The 24,550-nt window shown below is 37.6% G+C and overlaps 1 protein-coding gene across 2 annotated transcripts in view; it reads right to left on the bottom strand.

Annotated features, from left to right (window-relative positions):
- Window positions 1-2,136: 2,136 nt before the first annotated feature.
- Window positions 2,137-24,550, bottom strand: part of gabrb4 (gamma-aminobutyric acid type A receptor subunit beta4) — a 91,241-nt gene continuing 68,827 nt past the window's right edge. For both annotated transcript variants that reach the window (XM_067607608.1, XM_067607607.1), the window contains 7 exons: window positions 24,254-24,474; window positions 17,590-17,672; window positions 14,154-14,291; window positions 12,378-12,530; window positions 10,573-10,829; window positions 9,854-9,943; window positions 2,137-9,565 (listed from right to left, as the gene is read on the bottom strand). In XM_067607608.1, the coding sequence (XP_067463709.1) occupies window positions 9,212-9,565; window positions 9,854-9,943; window positions 10,573-10,829; window positions 12,378-12,530; window positions 14,154-14,291; window positions 17,590-17,672; window positions 24,254-24,474 (1,296 nt within the window). In that variant the 3' untranslated portion in view covers window positions 2,137-9,211. The remainder of the gene's footprint in view (window positions 9,566-9,853; window positions 9,944-10,572; window positions 10,830-12,377; window positions 12,531-14,153; window positions 14,292-17,589; window positions 17,673-24,253; window positions 24,475-24,550) is intronic.

Here is a 24,550-nt window from a genome sequence, read left to right as displayed (position 1 = left end):
TTCCTACAATGACAAGTTCAAATGTCTGCAGTGGAAAAGGCCTATTGGCTGGCAGCACAGGTAACTTGACAGAAACAAGCAGATACAAGTCCAAGTAGTATACTGTTCCAAATGGCCTCAAAGTACTGAATATCAATATTTGCTTTCAGTGTGACATCACACTGAGGAGCAGCTCTGATTGGCTTGTTCAAACGCTGCTATTTCATCACTCAAAAACATGTGTATCAGTACTGTCCTGACAGCATATTAAAAGCAAAAGAGCAGAAAAATCCTTTTCCCATACTGTGAAACCCACTTTTCACAAACTCTAAGAAATGGTGGGCATAAGTATGATCATCAATGGGTTTTTTTTATTTTGTTTTTTTTCTGATTATTTTCTGCAATTCTTCACCTTTATTGGATAGTTGTTGTTGGTGAAAACACAGGGAGAGAATGTGTTGCAGATCATACCCCAGTATGACATACAACAAAAGCTAAAATCAAACCAGGGATGTTTCAGTTATATGATCTGAACCACAAGACCACCAGGATGTCATATCACTGTTCTTTCTTGACACAACATTTTCTCCCAATAACTCCAAATGGATGAAATTTTACAATCTTTTTTGAAGAACTGAATTTTTATATTTATTTTTTATTTTTACTGTTCTAAAACAATTGTATTGAATCGATGAGTATTTCAAATGCTTCAAATTCAAATAGGTTTTTGTGAGTCAGGATTTCTAGGCCAACAGATTAGGGAATATACTGTAATACTCTCTAATTCAGTTTTATCTATTATGCCTTGGACTGTATAATAAAATAATATTTCCACATCATAAATGACTATCATAGACTCATTTAGACTTTGTACGGTAATAACATCAGTAAATTATGCATCACCATATCCCAGACCCCAATCCTTTCATAAATTATACTCGCTGTAAATCCTAAATGCTACACACCATGCTGTGTACGTGTCATTTGTATGCATGTGCGCCATACCGTTTACACATGAGGCCTCGGGTCCTGCTCCTGATGACAGTGAAGTATTAGTGTCTGGGGATGTCACTGCTCCAAAATCATTAATGACGCTTAAAACTGATGACTTTTTAAAGCCATTGATGCACAATTAATAACACACTCTGGTATGTGATGATTTCAGTTAACGACTTAAAAGGCCCGATCAAGATTTTTCTCTGACCATATAAATTACAAGTGCGTTGATATTCACATATAATTTCAGAGTTTGCCATGAAAAGTACATCCATCCATTTTCTAAACTGCTTATGCTGTTAAGGGTCACAGGGATGCTGGAATCCATCCCAGCATGCATTGGGCATGAGGCAGGGCTCACCCTAGACATGTTACCAGTCTATCACAGAGAGACACACACATGTAGACAGACACATTCACACTCACATTCACACCTACGGGCAATTTTGAGTCTCCAGTGGACCATGTCTTTGGTCTGTGGGAGGAAACTGGAGCACCCGGAGGACATCCACACAGACACAGAGAGAATATGCAAACTCCACACAGAAAGGCTTCTGAAATTCATACAGAGTATAAGAAAGCTGAGATTTTTGTGCTTGTCAGCTGTTATGGGCCTGTTTTCCAGATGGATATACAAACAGTACTGATGTAAACAGACCTTAAACAGCATTAATAACTTAGTAATTTCACTATGTATTAAAAGTTCATTTGGAAGTGAGAGGTTCCAGTTATTTATTTTCAGTTTTGGTGGTGTGGCACAGTTTTTGAGCCACAGATTGTGCTTTTAATCAGATTATTGTTTCACTTGGGACTCAAACATGAGACTGAGGTTGCACCCGAAGGCTCCCACAACACCACCACTCTGCTCTGAATCTATAAATCAATGAGCTGGTTTGGACTGCAATTCATTGTTTCCTAATGCTTAGAGGCATATGTGGAACATAATATTTCAAATGTCTCACTGGATCATTACAGTTCTCTGTGCTCTAGGTGCAGTCACATTTAGAGGCCGTTCTCTTCACCTTCACCACAGAAACATTCAGTGTAGTTCAAGCCCAGAGTGCATCCTAAAGAAAAAAAAATCAAAATGTGCTGCCATATATAGTGTCATGTCCTCGAGGACAAAAAGTCTCAGCAAAGAGTTTGCATCTGTGCAAAACAAATTAATTATCTAGAGCTTTGTAGGCGCAGAACTCAAACTTCACTTGTAAGTTTTAACTGCCCCAGACAGGCCACAATGCTACAGTACATTGTCCCAACCTGTATTACATTGTTACTCATGTTATATTTGCCAGCCATGTAAAAAAAAAAAAAAAAAAAAAAGAGATAATTTAATAGTTCCTGAATTGAAAATGGGGCAAATATTACACTTGTCAGCAGGAGTCACTTTGCGTCTTTATTCAGGAAATAGGGTATGAAAGGAGGTATATTCTCATAAACGCGCAATGTTTTATAATCAAATTAAAAGAAGACACTCTTGATTTTTCTTAAATTTTGTTATTGGACTGTCTTCATATCACACAGTCCTCATCAAAAGCAAGACACCAACTAAGAGGTGAGAGCTCTGACAACAACCTGGAATAGCAATGGTAAATACCTGATTTTATCCTCTTGTTTTGCAACATTGTATGCTATTTACCTTTTGGGGACCAATATCTTAAAATAAATTAATAAAAAGTCAAAGGAAACAATGCTGTATATTAGTCCTCAAAGGGCAAATGAAAAGACATTAGCTTTCTTTACTGTATAAGCCTTTATTTGTAAAAAGTCTGTTGTTTGAATGATAACCCTTTTTATACCACATACTTGAACACCTTGTATTTGTAAAAAACACATTTTGTTCAAACACCTAAAAAAGCTGATTGACACTATAACATTAATTTGCACTGACAAAAAAAATACAACTTCATACTACACAAATGTTGATTCCATGAGTACTGATACTCCAAATGAAATCAAACACCTTATTAAACAACTGAATCAAATAAGCGCCCAATGTGAACAAAACAATTACAGTACAAAAACCAAATGCATTTTTCTTCCAGTGCCAGTATATCAGATGAATTACATTTCCTTCTTATGATAAAACAACAACAACAGTAAGAATAACAATCCATAACAAATGCAACAAATACAATAAATCAGAAATGAACACAGAAATGAATAAAATCATTTACTAATTCATATTCAAAAATAAATGGGCTGTTGGTTTTGTGGGTTTCTTTCTTTTTGTTGCCAATTTTTTTTTTTTTTTTTAGAAAGTGTTGGAAAATCTTTCATACCTACTGGTTAAACATGAGATAGTCTCCCTGGTAGGCTCTTTCAAAGTGGGAGGTATACTGATGTGTAACTGGGAATCAGCACAGCTTCTGGCAAGTATCATCACACAGTAATCGACAACAGACCATAACCAGAGGCAACTTATTAAAGAGAAAATACAGGGAACACCCACTCAGTGTGCAATCACATGGCTTACGTTCAGATGCTACTGGTGAGCATCCTTTACATCCTTTGTAGTTGAAGGGCGATTGATGTTAATGCTTATGCTGAACCTGATAAAACTACAGCATGCACTTTGTGCATCTATTCCAAATTGCGTGATTTACAGTAAGTACATTTTATAGAAGCACACATTCGCGATTCACACGAATCACACGATGTACGTTCTATGTTTACATTTTTCCTCCAGTTTTACGAACAGTTTGTTTCACAAGGTTTATAGAGCTGGCTGTAAAACAAGTGCAATTTGAGCATGTAAACACTGGATCTTTCTTTTTCCTGGCTGTGGAGATGAATCTGATGTGTGTGGAGTAAAAATATATGAAAATAAACCTTTCAAAACTCAGGTCATGCAAAACAAAACCTACAAGGTATACAAAATAATGAATGCACCAACAAAAGTTCTTCCAACAGCGAGGAGTCTGTCAGCCTTGTTCTGGTGTTCAGTGGATGAAATTTTCTTGCATGGTTATGGTCCACTGTTTTATTAGAGGTCAGCCTCAGGCTATTAATAACTCAGCCCATTATGCATATCTTTGTTTAATTCTGTCTGGGAGTGGTGTTAGTCCCAAATGAAACGCTTTAACATGAAAAGTGGAGTCAACAACATGATTTATAACTTTTCCCAAATTTTATCCTAGCTGGCAATCATGGCAAAAATGTGAAATGGCATCTAACATGGTGCTTTTCCACAAAAAATCATCTAAAAGACTGTAAGGCTGACCAATACAATTTAAACTACACTAAAATGGGTTTAATTTACTATACGGAACAACAGGAAATTTGTGGAAATGGGACTGCGTGACATCTTGTTGTTTTTTTTTTTCCCCCAAAATAACTGTTGTGTAAAGAAGTGGAGGGTGTATAGTTTAAACGTTGATGGAAAAATTGTTTCCACTGTGTGGTTTTGCATCAAGATCTCAGAAAGATCATCTATTTTTAATTTTTTAAAAAATCTTTACACTTTATCCAGGGAACAATTTTCCATCAATACCCTCACATAGCTGAACATAGTTACTTCCGGGAGCTAGCCTGCACAGATGTAGACTTCTATTGTTGGCAAGTGAGCAGCTGCACTTGGACAATTGGCTAAGTACCTTGCTCAAGGGCACACATGACTGTTTTGTTGAGGAACAGGAAAGAACATCCCACTCGCCTTCTTAAGGCAACCCTGCTCCTCTAGCCTCTATAAGTCAACTAGGCCATAATGCCCTTAAAATTATTAGTAGATACATGGATGATTCAGTGATTTGTTGATGGTTGAGGTAAACGCTGCAGGTATACTGTGCTTAAAACTCCCGCTAGGTTAGTTCAGATATGATAAAAGGGAAAGCCAGACTAGAGAATTTCATTCAAGACAGCACCATCCCATTCGCTGACAGTGAACCAAGGCCTAGATTTCCAGGACTCCTCCACAGCATTAACATTAGCCTTGTTCTTGAGGGAATCGGTGCACCTCCACCAGAAACTCCTTCACTGTGAGAGGACTTTGCGGTTGATTTCTCCATTATTTTGTTCACACCGTGTATTTCTTGTGTTTCATTTTTTAGGTTTCGTTTGCAGAAGTATGCCAATGCTAGAGAAGCTGTCCATGCCATTAGCAGTGAGGCTAGCTGGTATTACGAACTGCCATGTTTTTGTTCATGCATTAAGAACTAGTAAGTGAAAGATATCATATTTACAGTACAATTCACATGTAATTACACATATACACTAGAGGCAAGAAAATTCACATTGAAATCGGTTCAACACTTTTTTTTCTCCTCCTCTGCTCCTTGAACATATGTGTCAAGAGAAATGTATTTTCTCTCTTGTAGAAGCAAATATCCTAAAGTAAAGCATAGAACTTAAGATCCTCACAGCTTTTGGGATGAATGTGCTGATTTCATGTCCAGAAAGCAGGTAATACATGTTCTGAGTGAAATGAGTGGTGAATATAGTTACTGCAAGCATGCAAGGGCTGCTAATGTTCCTCCTCTGGATGTGTTTGGAGTTCATTAAAGATGTGCATCTATGAGCTTAAAAAAAAAAAGTAAATACCCAAACAGGCATTTCTGTAGTCTGGGAATAAACCAACCTGAATGAGAATTTGATACTTGCGTTAGTTTGCGCTATAAAATGTTAAGTGCATTTCATTGAATAGATGGATTAGGCTTCTTTCTGGTTGAACATGTTCCATTGATTTAGTTAAAATAACACTTATGGTTGCCCTAAATCCCATATTTTTACAAATAATATGTATTCTTCTTGCACTGGAACAAATAGCATCCTCTGGCCTCATAGTCTGCCTCAACTCTTAGTAAAGATCCATCATATTGCCTTTGAACAGTTTGACAAGCTGTTACAATGCAGACCAGGATGAAATTTTGCAAAAAAACAACAACCAAACAAACAAACAAAACACCCCCCCCAAAAAACCTTTTATGTCTATTAATTATATGAACTTGCTTTCATTATCTACTAACAATTACCATCTTACTTTGTTTTTATGTATTCAAAAGCCCAAAAGGACAAGGTTACCTGAAACATAAATGTGAACGTGCACATCGATAATCAACACCTCACATCTGAAATATGCAAAAGTGCCCTGATTCAGACACGCCTATCCACATATAACATCAAATACCCTTATACCAACCATGGACTAATATAAATTGTGGGCCTGCGATCAAAATCTTCTCTTTATCTGATTGCAAAACCCAATTGGCAAAAAGAGAATTATATGTAGTAATGATGTCATTGGGAGTGGGTCAAATGAGAACTGCTTTCATCTCTGTAAATTCAAAATGTAACATACAGGGTCTATATTATGAGTTAGTATAATGAGTTAATACTGTAGGCATTCTTAAACAAGGTGTGAAAGACTACATGATTACACTTTATCCAAGTTCATTGCATTTCAATCTTAACTCTCTTCCATATGGCAACTTTTGCAGAATTCGGCATTTGTGAAGGTTACAAACTATGACGAATGTCTTTACTCTTACAGTTTGTCAGTCACGTATAATACTGAATATGTATTTTCTGCAAACACATTAGGTCCTGCTTCAGTGCAAATTCTGTTTTTTTTCTATATTCAGGCTTCCAGATGGTAAAATTTTAACCTGGGGGCCATTTTCTCACAATATTTGCTGCTAATTTACTTCGTTGTGGCTCTTGTTCGCTTATTGTCACCTTTCTCATAAATAATAAAAACATTATTTTTGTTCACATTTAAATCACTAAGTTTTGGTCATGTAATCCTTTGGACATCACAGTTGACTGAGAGACAAACAACAGATTGTTCAGCTGCAGACAGAAAAAGAAAACTCAGCTCTTCCTGTTACTCTCATCATCTTAAACACTCCTCTATATTTTTCTATGAATTACTAGATGTTTAAAGATGATCTATTTTTCCTTTTCTTTCCTACATGACGACGATGCATAAAATTTAAACAAAAAGAAATACTAAACTCGGATCACAGCTTGGGCCACATCACTGTACAAACTTCACTATGACTTATGGTGATAAATTGGTTTCTGATCAGTATTCCTTTTTGAAGATACCTTATGCACACACACCCTGCGCTCCAGAGGGGAGTGGATACTTCTGATGATAAACTGATACTCCTGCTTTACCATCATTACTCTGCAGCTCCTCCATCTTTGTCTTGTCCCCATGTGTTTGTGTATGTGACAATTTCTCCTCTCTTTTTTACTTTCGTGTGTTTCTCTGGGACCACGCTACGCTCGTATTCTAATGAGCCAATTGCTTCTCTGCTACGGGACCCAGTGGTATATTTAGTTGTCTAGGTTTTGCTCAGGGCCTGTTTCTCCCTGTAGAGCCTGTTTGTGCCTGAAGTGAAGATGACACTGAGGAAGATGCTGATCTGCACTTCACCTGCTCTAAACAAGCATTGGAGAATTTTTTTTTTTTTTTTCATTTTTGCTATTTTCTGTCTTCCCACAATGTCCACTGCGCTCCAGTCCATCAAATACTCTGACTTCATCTTTATCTCTTTAACTCTATAAACTAAATTGGGATTGCACAACCTAAAAACATAGGATTATCAAATCTGACTTATAAAAAAAAAATTAAAAATCCTTAAAAAGGTCCTACTGTCTCACAGAAAACCTTTTTTTCTCCTTTGCAAATGAACCTGAGCACTGGAAATGCAGTGTGTGTGTGTGTGTGTGTGTGTAGGTGGGAGAGTGGGAGAGCAAAACAAAATGATAATGCATGTAGATTATAGGCCTTTTGGTCGTCATTTCAATTCATGGCTATTTTTTTTTTTTTTTACACGTTCTTTCTCCCCCAAGAATCATTGTATCATTACTGATCCTTGGGTTTCAGAGCAGAGTTAGAGTTTGAGTGTGAAATGTCGTCTTCCACCTGGCCTGCCCATTACTATCCCAATCAAATAATCTTGCCTTCACAAACTGTGACTCCAACACTGAAGAAATGCTCGACGAACAAAGAAATACTGTATACTGAATGACAACTGGTCAAACTGTGGGCTGATATGTTGACTCTTTTGAATATACATGTTCTCACATCTTCACTGTGGAATAATTTCAAACGAATCACAAAAGCAACGCCCCCATCACCCCAATCCCCATTCCCACCCCACCACCATCCATTTACCTTTTAGCAAACACAAAGCAGGATATGACGTCGATGAACTCTGCATCTAAAGAGCTTGTGAATCAATCAATAGGAGGAAATAAACAGTACAAGTATACTTTCATGAGAATACTGAATGATAAAATGTACAGAATATGTTTTTTTTTTTCAAACAATCAAAATGAGTAATGCATACCTTTGACTCTTTTATCTCATAATGCCCTAGCTCTAGAACATGTTCCGACACTCTCTGAAATCACAGTATTTTTCAAGACAAAATCATATCTACAATAATCAGCATTGTTTCGAACCATAATGAAAAATCCCCCCAATCCCCCCAGGACGTGTTCTAAAAATAACATGAGAAGAGAAAGGAATACAAGTTTGCGTTGACTCTGGGCAGGAATGCGGTGGTCAAACATCCCATCCACACGTCCCCCTCTAATGGAGACCATTAGGCCAGAGCTGATGTCTGATAAAGAGAACGATATCACTTCAAAAAACCCAAGGAACAACACATAATCCAAACAAGGTTGCTGTACATAGTAGAACCGGAGATTTCCGTGCATGTTATCCATGGGTAATGTAGGGGGGGTGGGGTGGGCGGAGGGAGGGGGGTTGGGGGTGTCAAGGATCTCACTCAGCTGATGCCTGAACAGACAAGCCACCACTGATTTCATGAGCTGCAGTTGAGGATTTTTGATTACAATAAGTATCAATAAAAAGTCAATGGGACTCTGAGACATCTTTTCTCTCTCAAGAGCTTTCACTTTCTCTTTTTTCTTTTTTCTTTCTTTTTTTTTTTTTTTAGCAAAAATATCATGCAGTCTTTAGTTCCAAAAACCCCTGGTGGGATCTTGCGTTTGTTTGTTTGTTTGTTTCAGGAGGAAAAAGAAACTCAAAGCCTTGAAATTCTTCTCTCACAATTATTCTTAAACATTCAAGTCATCCTATTAATACTTTGTACAGCAGAAAGGTCCTTCAGATTTCACACGTGTATATATAAATATAATATATAGAAATATGCATATACATATGTTCAACTTGTATATGTGTATACATATTTTGGAACTGTATCAAAGCCAATTTAATGTGCTCTCAAAATATGGCCCATGATTCCTAGTGGGATGCACATCAATTCACATAGTACAACCAGTAGATTAGGTTGAAAAATCCAAAGGTGATAGGGAAAATGACCCGGGACCACTTGTCAATGGTGCTAACATCTGACAGGTTTGGGATTTTTAACTTGAGCTTGGAGGAGCGTCGTCGTAGCCGACAGTTGGCCCGGCTCCGCATGGCGCTCCGGTCCAGCGAGTGGTGGCTGAAGCCATCTCGGGGCGCCATGGGCTTCCTGAATTGGACCCCGGAGCTGTCGAAGGACATGACCGAATTCCGAGAGTCACTGACACTGCTTCCCACATCAGAAGGCATCACTTCGTTATTCATCTCCAGTGTGGTGAGGAGAATGTTTCCATACGCATCCACCTGCGAGGAAGACACTGAGTGTCAGTGAGGGCTGAAGTGTTGAGCAGTAGCCCCAATTTCCCTCAATAATGAAACTTATATTAACCCCCCCACCCATCCCCCAGGCTTTCAAGCTAAAGCAAAATGCAGTGATGATATGGAATGTCATTTCTTGCATGCCACAAAAATAGTTAAAGAGTTTCTTTATATAGACATAAATTAGTGATACAAGTAATTTGAACAGCCTTAATAATCTGACTTTATAGTGAGGGCTGGCCTACAGCTGATATGATTTCTAAATAAATGTACCCCAACTTTTCTTTGTTCCTCGAGATACAGATTTCTTCGCTGTGTAAATGACCTGAAGGTGTTGGTTTGAAACGGCACGGAAATGGAGTCCTTGCAATGTGAAAGAAAAATGAAGAGAACATTAAAACGGCTATAAAATACTGGCAAATAAGCACATTTTCATTAAAATACACAATGCATAAGACATAAAGTTAACAGGAACAACTTTGAATAAGCATAGCATTTAGTACTTCACACAAAAAAATAGGGGGCTTCATTCAGTCTGACCATTTCAACATCTGCTACTGCCAAACTGTCATTACCTCATGCCGCATTTTGAAGTTTTGTCCCATTTAGTTGGAAAACACATGTTAAAATACAAGGTAGCAGAGTGAGAATGAATGAAGCCTACAGCATAAACATAGACAACAACCTAAATAAGAAATGAGAATGTTTACACCACTGTTGAGTTAGATGAATCGCTATCTCAATGAGGAAGGCTATGCTCGATAAAAAGCAGTCAGTGCTTGGGGGAAAAGCAATGGATGATGGTTGGTGAATGCATATTGGGTTGTGGTGGCATCAGTTTGTTTCTGCAAGATTACTTGAGGGAATACTGTATATGTGTCTTTGGATGAAATGACTATGGCTAGAGATCTTATGTGTAGACATAGTTGTTTTGTACTTGAACTCTGACTGACATTAGAGTATAACAGAGGCGGTAAGATGAAGATGCAAACCTGTTCCCTCAGGCGCTTCTCTTCGTATCTTGTGCGCTCGTTGTTGGCTTTGTTCAGCCTCTCATTGATTTTCTTCTGTTGCGCAGGGCCCCGGCCAAAGAACACGTAATTTACAAAGGCATATTCGAGTAGGGCCAGGAACACAAACACAAAACAGCCCATGAGGTAGACGTCGATGGCTTTCACATACGGAATCTTCGGGAGAGTCTCCCTAAGGTGGGTGTTAATTGTTGTCATGGTAAGCACCGTTGTCACACCTGAATGCAGCGGCACACACAGAAACAAAGAATTCACCATCAGATACAGAATTTATATTTAACTCTCTTTAAAACATAAACACATTTACATTTACACTTAATAATACTGTATATAAAATCAGCTGATATCTGACAAAGGTTACTGTTGGTGGTGGAAGAAGTATTCACTTTCTCATTCAAGACAATGGGAAGATGTGTCCAAACTTTTGACTGGTACTGTAAGTGAAAGTAACAATATTGTACTGTAAAAATGCTCCATTATAAGTAAAGGTCCTTACATTTTTTTTACACATTATAAGCAAAATACACATAAATGTTATAGTACTCATTAAGCAGCAGCATGGCCCCTCTCAGTGTAATATTATTATATATAATATTATTTGATTATTACTACTCATGCACACAAGCAGCATTTTAATGTTGTAGCTGGTAAGCTGTAGCCAGTTATAACTACTTTACAGACTGTTTCATTTATAAAAATGTATCATATTTTATTAGATGATCTTAATTTTGTATTTGAAATCTGAATTTGTGAGGTAACTGTCAGATTAATGTAGTGCAGTAAAAAAATATAATATTTGCCTCCAAAAATTAGTTGAGTAGAAGAATAAAGTAGCAGAAATTGGAAATACTTAAGTAAAGTACAATTACCACATAATGGTACTTATAGTAAGTACAGTTCTTGAGTGAATGTACATTCCACCAACACTGTAATTTTATAATGCAGATGCTTTTGAAACTCACTCATTAAGATAGTTTGCTACCTAGATATTTGGATTTATTTATTGTTTGATGATGAACTAATCAAGCCAATTATACTAAAAGCCAATACACAAAGTTTTGAGAGTTTTAGAGAATTGATTGTTACCACGTTAATGTTTGCAACTTTCAACTTAGCAGCTAATTTCTGTTTGAAAACATTGTAGTTATATCCATTGTTCTAACTCGTGTTAGATGGTTGGGATTGTGCTTTGAACAAAACATTTAATTCAGTGACATTTACATGAAGTTGAATTCACAGAGCTGAGGCCTGTAAATACTCCTCATATGTGGTTCCATTGTACAAAAATAGAAATATGAGTGATGTTTTTTTCTTCTTTTTTTGTCATTGAGACATTAATCTAATTGTAAATTTGACATAACATGATGACAAATAGAGAAAGCAACTGGAATTATTATGTGTAAGTATGTCTCTCATGCATTCATGTACTTTAACATGTACATCAGTATTTGGTTACTTTCAGTGTTCAATCAGCACTAGTTTACTTAATAAGTGATGTTGCTTGTAGCCTGTAGGTGTGTCATTGATACAGTACATTCAGATGATAATCAAGGAAACTGGAGTACTGGCATTAATTTTTTCTTCCCTCAATATTTAAACTGATTACATTTCTTTGAATCAAATTAATAATTTCACATGCTTGTAAATGTAGACTAAGTACACAGCAACATTAAACATTTGACAACCAGGTGCTGTTAGTTCCTGTGATAATCACTGGATTTTAATGGGGCCAGAAGTTTAATAATGCAGCGGTGGCTATGTCTTACCCAGGGCCACCCGAGCTGCAGAGGCATCATAATTGATCCAGAAGGACACCCAGGAGAGGATGGTGATCAAGATGGAGGGCATGTATGTCTGCAGGATGAAATATCCAATGTTCCTCTTAATCCTGAAACTCAGCGAAAGCCTTGGATATGAACCTGGAAGGAGAAAGCATGGAGTGATAGTTCAGGAAAGAGCAGGGCAGAGTGAAAACACATCAGTAAAAAAAAAAAGGAGAGAAGGGGGAAATGTTGGCACAACTTAAGAGTTCCAAAGTCTGCAGTTTGACAACGCGCAGGGTAGTCATTTCTCCATTTGTTCAGATGGAGCACTTAATTTCCCCAAAGCGATGGATTCCTTTCCAGGGACAAGTTCGATTCCAATTAAACATGGCAGAAAGTCGCAAACACGGCAGATTTTTCTGCAACCCCCTATCTCGGCAGGCAGCTCCAGCATCCCTCTGAGAATTGTCACAGAGAGCCGCTTTGCTTTTCTTTTGCACTTTCTCTGTCCTCTAAATATGACTAAAGGGACATTTTTAAGGTGCATAATAGGAATGGATGCCTTTACACTACAAGAGGAAAGAGTATATGTAAGTATATGTGGTTGTGATGTGGCACTGTAAGTCATTCAATTGTAGATTTTGCAGGAAAATGACAGCTGGTTGTGCCAAGACATTAATTGGTCTTTTGATTGCACTTTAATTCAAACAACCAAAACAATGAAATGCTGATGCCAAAAGCAATATAAACATCACGGCAGGATATTTACTAGGTTGGAAAGTATACAAATTGCTCTAAATATAGTGAAATTTCATTCTAGAGTTTTATTTCCAATTCGTCACCAAAGAAAAAAGGCCTGAGATAAGCGTGATGGTTTTAATCTAAAAGGCTATTTACTATGAGGAACAAACAGTGATGAATGACCTCATCATCTCCAGGTTTCTGTAAATCTTTTAATGAATCAATACCTTAGCATACATATTTCATCAAGTGTGAGAAAGACGCCTTAGATCACCCAAGTACATTCCAGATTAATGGTGGAGACAAATGTTCACCGATTTCGTTAAACTCAAACACAAAACATTAAATTTGACTTGTGTCTTCCTTTTAGAAATGTGAGGTTGATTATGGGGTAGCTGGTGTCGACTGAAATAAGATTAATGGTACAGTCACACAAAATGTACCCAAAAGTTGCTGTGCCTGGCCAATAAATAGTCCAGCACACAACCACCTATAAAACTTTGGTGTTTTTTTATACTTTGTTAAACAAGATATAATGTGTTAATTAGGGAGCTTTAGAGGTGCTGGTTGGCAGATTTTTTCTATTTTCTTTTACCTATGGACAGAACCAGGCTAGCTGTTTCCCCCTGTTTCCAGTCTTTGTGCTAAGCTAAGCTAATCACCTGCTGGGTGTAGCTTCATGTTTAGCATACAGACATGAAAGTTTCTTCTCAGCAAGAAAGCAAATAAGTGTGTTTCCCAAAATGTCAAACTATTCCTTCATGTAAAATTACCAATACCACAGTGTAAAAATATGAAATTGTAGTCAAAATCTTTAAACAAATATAAGTAGCAACCAAAGGTATTAAAGTATCATGAATGAAAGATAATTACTCAATATGCCTTCCCAGTACCACAAAAGTGCTAACAAACACAATGTCTCTACATTTATTGTGCTTTGTTTTAATTGAAGTAGTTCTGATTCCAAATAATAATTTCAGGGAAGCAGCAGCCACCTTCAGCGTCATTATGTCTGAAGCTCTTTTATGACAGACTTACCTGTAGTAAATCTGACCTCCCTGGACACCAAGCGGATGTCCACAATGGAAAATTGAGGTAACTCTAACTTGTCAACGCCCGTCACAGCATTGTCTCCTCCTTGCCAGAAGAATACGATGTCATCTGTGGTGTATCCATCTATGTCGAGGTCAGGGCAAATTCAGAGGAGAGAAGAAAGAGGAAAATAAAACATGTTGAGTGTAAATGTGGTGAAGAAACAACCATTTAAGTTAACCATGTTTCCATTTGAAGTCTGTTATAATAGTACAGATGATGAGTGGAGGTCGCTCTGACAAATCATACACTAGTTTCTATTTACTCTATGATGCATCACAGTCATTCAGAGCTGAGTAGCATCACAACATATTAAATCTTGGTATCTTCATATGTTAACTTTTGGAGACCATTATATTGTGAAAACCAGCGACTGCATCCAAAAAAAGCTTTATGGTAACAATCTTAAATAAACTGTGTGAGAACAATTAATGACAACTAATGTCTTATAGAGTTTTACCAACTAAACGATATTGTCACCCACATGTGAAACCACACATCACACAGTTTGTTGCTATTGACCATAACTTATAAGATAAGTAAAACAAAATGAAAAGACAGTTTCCTCACATGTGCACCTTGCTTAAAACCTCTTTTTGACAGTGCTCCACCGTATTTAAATATCCCCTCCAGACAAAAAAAATTCAATTATCTGACAATTATCTGAATGACATCTAGTCATTCTTCCTCATTGAAAAATCCAGAGTCTATGAATATGCAAAGTTTAACTGCTGGACACAAGATGTCTCCTTCTTCACTGAAAAGTCAGTGCTCATTGTTTGTGTACTGGAGGCTTCAAGTTTCCACATCACACTTGTGTGAGTTGCGCACTGAACGACAATCGGCTCCAAACTAGTTGTGATGCCACAAATCCTGCTCGTAGGTACATGCATAAAAATCGGATTTTTTTAGTGAGCACAGGGAAACTTTTACTTCAGCAGATGAATGTAAAAACAGCCTTCTAGTGTCAAACTCTGCAACATCCAACTGAAGTAACAATAAGCAATACACATTTTTGTGTGGAGGCGGACTTAAAGCAAATTGTAAAACCTATCCTAAATTGTAAAACAAATCTTTGTTAGTGGATACACTTTCAACATTTGATTTGCCATAACTGTGCAGTAATTTAATTTCTTACAGTTTATCAAATTAGTTATTGTGTTCAAGTAAAAGTTGCATTTATGGCAGGAGAAGTGGTTTAGAGTAAAAAATGGAAAAAAGGTTCTGTTTCCCCCAGTATGACAACAGCAGCACTGAGGACCGCACCAGAACAAAAAAAAAAAAAAGCCTCCTTCAATGGACAACATTCCTGTCTAGGACTTAAATCTGTCTTTTCTTTCAGCCTGCAATCACATGCTTCACTGTCCAGACTCCTATAGAGCTACTGTATATCACTGCATGCATTACCACCTGCATGAATATTCATTAACATGTGTCACTTTGTATGGCTCTCCTACACATTCTCAACTGGCAGCGCAATTGAAAGTGACCACAGCAGTAGATTTATGTCAATAGGCCAGTATGCATTCACTGCAGAGCAATTTCTCAGTCCGGGAAGTGTTACTACATTTCACATTCTACTACCCCATGTCCAGACCTGGATGGCATTAAACTCACTAAGGGACCAGGATTCATTACCATTAAATCTCTCTCTGAGGTTATAGGGTAAGGAAATGTGACATTGTCCATGAAATTGAAACAACTGCCTGCCTAATCAATCAAACTGATGGTTAACGTGCACTATTCCCACTGAAGCAGAGCATGCCATGAGCATAAACAGCACATATTCCTGCAACTTTTTAATTCATGGCATATCCATATTTCATTGCTCACTGATGTCCCTGAGGGTAAACACTCTGCGGTTTTATCTTGAACAACAAGAGCCACAAATATCTGGTGTATTGAGCAAGTGTTGATTGATGGAGTGGTCAATGAAAATGATCAAGCAAATACAATTTTTAATTACACCACTAGCACATTTTCCTTCTGGGTAGTGATTTATCTAAATTAAAGTATTTGAAAAAAAAAGATGTGAAGCAACTGTCAATAAAATTATATTGTATAACATCACATAAATGTTGCTTTTTTTATCGTTTTCTCCTATGATATATGTACTTACATATGCCTGTTCACAGATGCACATGCAGGTGACAATTGAAGATTCTGCGCTACAATTCACACATGTGTCCTTGCTGATGTTACAGATATATTAAAGGCTGTTTTGAAGGAAAATTCAACTCTGACTCCTGGTTTAGAGAGCCCAAGTTCATAGTGTATACAAGTTGAAAATCCTGAATTTAAACACCAGTGTGCACACTGAAATATTTAACACTATGATATGTGAATTTATAAGTTATATGTGAATAGGAAGCTAATGCAACTTGTTTACACATCAAATTATTTAATATTTGTTTTCAGTGAAAGACAATTGACAGGAATAGCACAAAAGGAGAAAACCCTACAGCATAAAATCAAGTATATGGCATTTATCCATACACTTTCTTTCAGAAATACAAAAAATTAGCACCAATGAAAAGAAAACAGAGTTTGTATGATAATCCCTGCTCATTTAGGAATTTTAATAATGTTCTTTGATGCAATCCAATTTCAAATGGGATGCAGCAGTAAAATGTGATGATAAGATCAACAAAATCAAGGAACAAGTACAAAACAAAAAATCAAAAGCTAAATTGCTGACCAGTCCTTCTGGATAACATTGAATTAAGGATTATGTACTTGTAAATATGACTGTTTTCAAGAACTAACTGCTAGATTTGATCTTATTGAACCAGACATCTCAGAAACTACATACTGACCCCTTTTTCATAAATCTCTGAATCAGGTTCTAAATGGCTCTTAACCAATGACTAATTATTACTTTCTTGTTACTTCCACATTAGTCACTTTTTTTTTTTACAAAATATTTAAAATAATAATTATGTGGTGGGTGTGAGCAAATTTAAAACTATATTTATTCATGACACCAATGTGATTTAAGGGGCCACAGTGACAAGTAAGTAATGTCCCCGATGTTAATGTTATTATTTTGTCTCCAGAGGTGGCCCTGTCCATCTGTCACACTGGAACAGTAATCGATGCACATCACCAAGCACTATGATTTCTTCTTTAGTTATTAATGCAATCATCAACTCCAGATTTAAAACGTCTGACAATGGCATACATTGGCCAGGATGCCAAATATTTCACCAGTGCCTCTGCTAAATTATCTAATGCTAAAACAACTCACTTAATTGTTGGAAGTAGTCATGATTTTAAGGTAGCTGGCGAACCTGCTTATTGCATTTGAAGGTTGCTGTATGCACAGTTTGGAGGTTGCAGTTAGTTGCAAGAGACACGAATAGATTATTTTACATTAACTTACAGCTTTCAATTTCCAGGGTGCAGTTCTGTTCATCAAGAGGGTACCTTCTCAAGTCCATCATGCAAGCAGCAGTGGTGGTTATTCTAAGAAAAGGACAGAAACACAGAAGACACTTACAGTAGATGATATCACAAATACACAGATAGACAAGAACACAGAGTATTTCATGTCATTTTTTTTCCCGCAAATGAGAGAGAAGGTTAAGAGAGAGGTCATAGTATGGTGGATGAACTGTTTGCACAGAATGATGAGCCAACAGTTTGTCTAAAATACACAAAATAGTACTCTTTTTTTTGTTGTTGAAAACATGAAAGCACTACAGCAGTTCAACAATACACATGAAAATATTTTTCCAATACCACTTGTATCTAAGTGGGTTTGTATGAAACTGCAGAACATTCATTTTCCTTAACCTCTTAAACCTTTTAAGGGTCATGGGAGTTGGAGAGTCTCTTTGTGTCCATACAGCAGAATGCATTTTTTTGTTTTTGTTTTTGTGAAATTCAACTATTTCCTACCTTTGCAGAGACTCTTAAATATGATTTATTTTTGAAGTTTCTGTGAGTAGTCTGGAGACATATTTCCTTTTCTGTGGATCACTAACTGCTCAGCATCTGTATGCGATTTTGTCAATGTGTGTTATTTATTGCTAGTTCGGAGATATGCATTTCTGCCAGGTAGCTTTGGAAAAGATGTATGCATAGCAGTTTATTAATGTCAATAAATCCAGTAGCCCAGGAAAACAGCTTTGGCTACAAATTATACATGTAGGAGTCTTTGGCATTTAACTGAGATATTTACCGGTGCAGCACATTTTAGTAATTACATTTCTGCTGTTCATACCAGCTGGTATGTGTTCATCATACCAGCTTTCATTCGCTTACCGTCCTCCTGTGTAAGTGAAGCTCATCATCTCTGTGTCAGTGGCATATTCACAGGGGACGTGCACAGTTTATGTCTCTGTGTGTATGTTAGAGCATGATGAGAGTGATATTAAGTTTTACCCTTTAAAAGCACATTTCACATTTTGGATATTAATCATGTTTTAGTCAAAGTCACCAATGCTGCTACATTGTGTGGTTTTACGTGGATGCAGCATGCAAATGTACACAACCATTTACAGTATACCCAGAATTAGTAATACAGTAGATAATAAGCTGTTTTCATTGGAAATATATTGCTTGAACACAGAGTTTGTAAATTGGTCATGGTGGGGTGAACAGAGTGCTGTCGGCGGGTAATTGGAAAACAAAATATGTTCCACTAAAGCTGATTGGGCCAGATTAACACAAAAGGATGTGGGGCTGATGATGGCAGAAGGTGCCAGAAGGGTAAAGAAAAACATACATAAACAAAATGTGTGACAGGTATATATTTATTATTCACAATGACACTGAGCTGCATTCTGCTGCACAAGCATTAAGCTGCTCAAACGGCATTCTGCTCTACTCTACTGTACTGCACCTCCCTGCTGCCTCACAGCGCTCCTCTGCTGAGAGTGTACAGCAGGGCTACTACTGATACACACTGTGAGGAGATAACATCATGCCTAATTACATTAATAGGAAAGGTCACTTGGCAATCATGATTTTCCATACAAAAAGTTGAATTAAAAAGCAACGTTGCCATTAATAACATGGCTCAGAATGTGTGTGCATAGTGGGTGATATGCAGTTTTACAGTAGTAGCAAATTAAATCTAATGACAATTAATTTCAAGCATACAGTAATGGAAACACATTATAACCACAGCCTTTCATAAAACCTGCAAACTGTGGCCTCAAAAAGGGAACTAATCGTAAAGTAAATATATAATCAAAGCTGCATCTTTCTGTACACAACGAAAAATGGGACAAAATAAAATATAGAGAGAACCTACTATACAATGTGCTGCCTCAAGCCTTAAGCTGAAGCGAGGCCCGTGCGTCCTCTGTGATCATAAACAGGAAGACATATCCTGTCAAGACACAGTTACTGTTCTTTAAGGACAATACCCCTGGTAGAATAGTGAAGCAGTAAAATCCTGGTAGCAGAAACTCGGAATAATGGACAGAAATGAATTCTTTACCCCTTGGCAGAAAGAAGAAGAAGAAGAAGAAAAAACCCACTACGAATAAAATTGCCTTTATGTGTGACAGTTAACAAGTCAGGGGAGAATCGTCATTGAGTAGGCACAAGTTTAGGATGGCTCACAATGAGGACCTGGGATTTGGAAATGTCAGCAGATGTAGGTCAGCAACTTACAGTCCCGCCAGAGATGGTCAGCAGCAGCCTCAGACCTGAGCAGGCACTGCAGTCCAACCCTAAGCAGTCTGTTGACTTTATAGATTTCAACATGATACGCAATTATTAGTCAGTTTGTATTGGTGTGGTGGAGACTGTAGCTATTGAGGAGGTAAAACTTTTGTCCAACTATTAAAGGCGCATTCCATTTATTTTTACAGGCCACTCCTGGCATTTCTGAGCAGACATGTTTGTGCCAGCGCTACACGACAACTAAAAGCAATCTGGAGGTGGATCCCAGCGGCTCGGCACTCCAGACAGGGAGGCCTTCTTCAGATATGTGAGCAATAGTTTTGACACCTACGCAGTCTACTTCTGTATCCTTTTCTGTGAGGTAGCTCGCTTACCAAAGAAGATCATTGTACTACACTGTGGTTTAATAAACAGAGGAATATGAAAGAGTGGATTCACAGGAATGGGAAGAGAGACAACACCATCTGGCGAAAGCTTAACTCAACAAAGCCCTCAGTGCTCACAGGACCCAGCGTGCTACCAAACTAGATTGTCAGTTTGCTAATGATGATTCAGCCTCTCAACTCACTGGCAAGTTAGAAAAACCTGCTCCGTCGTGCACATCGGGATCTACACTTTCTACTGACACCGACTTATTTTATTGATGTTTTGAATGACTTTGTTTCTTTGCAACACCCAAATGCTCTCCTGCACCTCCCGCACTGCTCAGCAGTCTTCAGATCCAGCCTCCTCCCTCCTCTCCGCAGAAAAATAAAGCACAAGATTTAAGTCTTGCTACAGTGCATCTCAAGAACAAAATTAATTCTAGTGTGATGGGTTGGGGCAGTTTTCCAGATTGGATTTGACTTTTGGACCTACAGTACACATGTACCATCGTTGCTCCATTAAATACTTAATGGCAAATATATGTACACTTTAGAAAATGTGACGTCTCCAATCCATTTAACTGACATGTCTTTGGACTGTGGGAGGAATCTGTGGCATACAGTAGTAGTAGTAGTACTCACATAACCACAGGCCCCTGTCACCTCAGAAGGACTTAGGCAAGGCAAGGCAGGTTTATTTATATAGCACCTTATCATACATAGAGATTATTCAAAGTGCTTTACAGGCTAAAGATAAGAAAAACAAAAAGACTTAAACATGATCTGAACTGGAACTTCTTGACTTGGTAATGTTCACTACTGCACCACCTGCAATCCCCAAACACTGCCGATGCATCAAAATCTGAAAAAATTCAGGACAATTATTAACTAAGTCTATCACTCAACAGTCAAAATCAGATTTCAGTTCTTTGAAAGTTAGTTGTGAAATACCAAATTATTTGTTATTTTGTCACTTTGAATTTTTTGTGATTAGAGCATCTATATAACATAAAATGATTCTGATTGCATAAGTTTTTCTTTGTAAAAAAAAAAAAAGACATTACTGTTAAAAAACTGGTGCAGTCTGACTAGTTTAGCCACAGAATAGAGACTGCAGGTACAGAGAATGCACCATTCAACAGTCGATTCAAGATCAGCGGGTAAAAAGATGAGGACGCAGTTGTGAAGCAGAGAGAATGTCAGCTTGTACTTCAAATGAATATAAAAATAAAACTGGTTGACCAACACAAATCAGCGCAGCTCTGAATAAAATCACTGTAAGCAGTAGGAATCGAGTTAAATAAAGGCAAAAAAACAGACAAACGCCAGTATCAGCACATTTCACAGTGAGTGGATAGGTGAGAGCGCAGCACAAGGTGCAGCAGAGTGTGTAATGTGATTGTCCACACTTTGTATTCTATTGTACTCAAGAGTAGCACAGGGGATACATTCAAACAGGCAGTCTTTACAAGAAAATGCAGTTAAGACAACAAAAATCTCAAGCGGTCAAACTTGAGAGGCACAACATCCAAATGAATTGAAGTGAGAATACAACATCTATTGTTAAAGTCACATCCATTGTTCTGGAAAAAAAAATGTTCACACACAACCCTTGGGCAAAGTCAAACATTTCAACAAAGCGATTTAATTACATGCTTACAGGAGGCTGGTAAAGGTTCTGAAATCACCATTGCATGTAGATTATGCTCTTCTTCTAATTACTGTATACTGTTGGAAAAAAAATGGTCTGGAGGACGGATCCAAGGGCTTGACGCCATCTGTGGTGTACCATTACTGCAGAGGGTGATGATAACAGTAAAACCCCGTGCAGTGTGTTTGGAGATGAAATGTTGCAGAAATGGTTGATGCTACTGTCCCTAGTAACAGTCTTAGCTTTCTGTTTTCATGCAGGCACAAAGCCAGTAGAGGTGTAAATGCAGGTGTAATGCCATTTTCTTCTGGCATGAGTTCATTTCACTACGCTTGTGCCTGCTTGGTACTTTTGTGGCTCCAGAGGAACCTGCATGTGCTGAGGTACACTGAGCAGAGCAGCTGGGAATGTTTATTCAGATTAGGTAGTGTAGTGAGATTTTGGTACCATTGTCAGGAAATTGTTCCTGTGTTTCTACCTGCTTTATTTGGTGGCACACATATACCGTATATAGTTTTTCATCTAGTGCACATTTCAAAATAATCAAAGCTCTTAATTTTAATGGGATTAAAGCAGAGTTTGCCTCTGATTTGATTGGTCTTTATTGAGACACATCCAAACTCTACCTGCTGTAAATTTATTCCTCTAACAAACAATATATTCATCCTGATCCTGCTCATTCTCAGAATTGCACTCTTACACCTGATCACCAAAATTGCAAAGATTACCTGGCCACGCCCATGTGCAACTGTCATACAGGTTGAAGAACAAATCTGAAAATTCATCTGGCGGACATTTGCAGTGTGCTCTTCAACAGCACAGAGACTGCATTTCTACTGTGCTGATACTTTAATAGCCTTGTGAAGAGTCATAAAAGGAAAAAGAAAAAAAAACGTGTTGCTGTCATATCTCCTTTAGTGTCAGCACCAATTCAGTAATTCAGAGTTTCTGAATACTGATTATTGCATTAATAATTCATTACTTCGTATGATCTAAACCTTGTCAGTGCCATTTCCTTTTATTCATGGAACAAAACACATTCCCAGCTTGCTTGCCTCCATCAAACTACTTTATTTTAATGACTTGCAGCGATTCATCCTGAGTTTGAACAAACCTCAGGACACTTCTTACTTTTAGAAGCCCCCAAGGGATTTTAAATGAGTCCCTCTGTACACATTTACTGTTGACTGAATTGTCTAGTTTGTCATGCTGATCTGGGACATTTAGGTGGTGAGCATTTTGAACCTTTTTTTTTTTTTTCTTAGCTTTCTGGGCCAACATATTTTGGAATGAATGTGCCCTTCCCTTCTTCCAATATATTGTTATTGTTGGTCTTGAGTCACACTTAGAAGTTTGTAGACTATTAACTTTATAAATAAAAAATAAAGTCCAAAAATAAATCTGTCATGATTATCCTCTCACAGGCCCAATTGATGCATACTAGCAGCTTGTTTTTCTGGTGCCACTTGTGATCAAACGTTATCAAAATTATCACTTGCTGTATTACTGCCACATGACAGAGGCAAATGACAAAAACAGCAGTTATCTAATTAAAAGTTATTATTTGTATGTCTGGGTCTTTGGCAGTACAATATTTGCAAAAAAACACAACTCTTTCCCATCTGTCAATTAAGTGCTGAGGAGAGATGAGAGGACCATTCACAGTACCTGTTTAGGGTTAGAGAGGGGTGAAACGTCCCAGCAGGGGTATTTTTCCTGTACATCCAGATTTTCTTCTTGCATTATTAAATCTTTCCAAAAGTAAAATTTAAAAAAGGCACAATAAATCCATCCGTTCCTTCTCTATACTGTAATGGCTTCCTTTTTGGGGTTACTCCCAGCATGCACTAGTGGAAAGACAGAGAATCACCCTGGACTGGCAAACACGCAGTCACACTCACAGTAACACATTGGGACTATTTAGAGTGTCCAATTCACCTGAACCTGTTCAGTCTTTGGACTGCAAGAGCCAACTGGAGCCATATAGAATATGTAAAATATCACCCACTTGGCACATACATGCAGTTATTGATTTACAATTATCACTGTGGACATCTGTTCCTGACTATTGAGTATTTACTTTTTGTGTCAGTTTGTGTGGATTAAAATCTTACTGGTTACACAAAACATCAACAGCCATGTCATTCCTTTTCCTTTTGTAAATCAGCTCTGAAAATGTTAACTTGTACCTGTAGTTCAAGTTGTAGATACATGTTGAAATAGAACCCCACAGCCCCCAAAACAGGACGTAACAGGACAAATTACAAGCAGAAATGCTCATGTAAACCACTGGACCAGCCATATAGAGTGTATGAAATCACTGCACGTAATAAAAAATAACTGTATAACTGTATAAATGTTGTTCTGGCATGTTAGGTTTACACTGTTCTTACCTCAGCCCGTATAAGACGGTGCCATCAGGGTGCAGTCGGATCATACGGTTTTTTACTGTCACACCATGAAGAAAGGACTTCTTGTCATTAAGGAAGTAGGTGTCAGGGAGCCAAAGCTGGTCTGCTACACGGTTATCCAGAGTCAGGTTTAGGTTCAGCTCGCCATAGGCTAAACGCTTATCTCGCCAACTCTGCTGGAAATACATTGTGATGGTATAGTCCTAGGAAAAAGAAAAAAAAACTTGCATTAAGTCAAAGACAAAAAAAACAAACAAAAAACCAAACAATTTGACTGTA

The sequence above is a fragment of the Thunnus thynnus genome, chromosome 13 (assembly GCF_963924715.1).
Source record: "Thunnus thynnus chromosome 13, fThuThy2.1, whole genome shotgun sequence".
In the NCBI taxonomy this organism is placed as follows: domain Eukaryota; kingdom Metazoa; phylum Chordata; class Actinopteri; order Scombriformes; family Scombridae; genus Thunnus; species Thunnus thynnus.
This window is presented reverse-complemented; position numbering and strand designations above follow the sequence as displayed.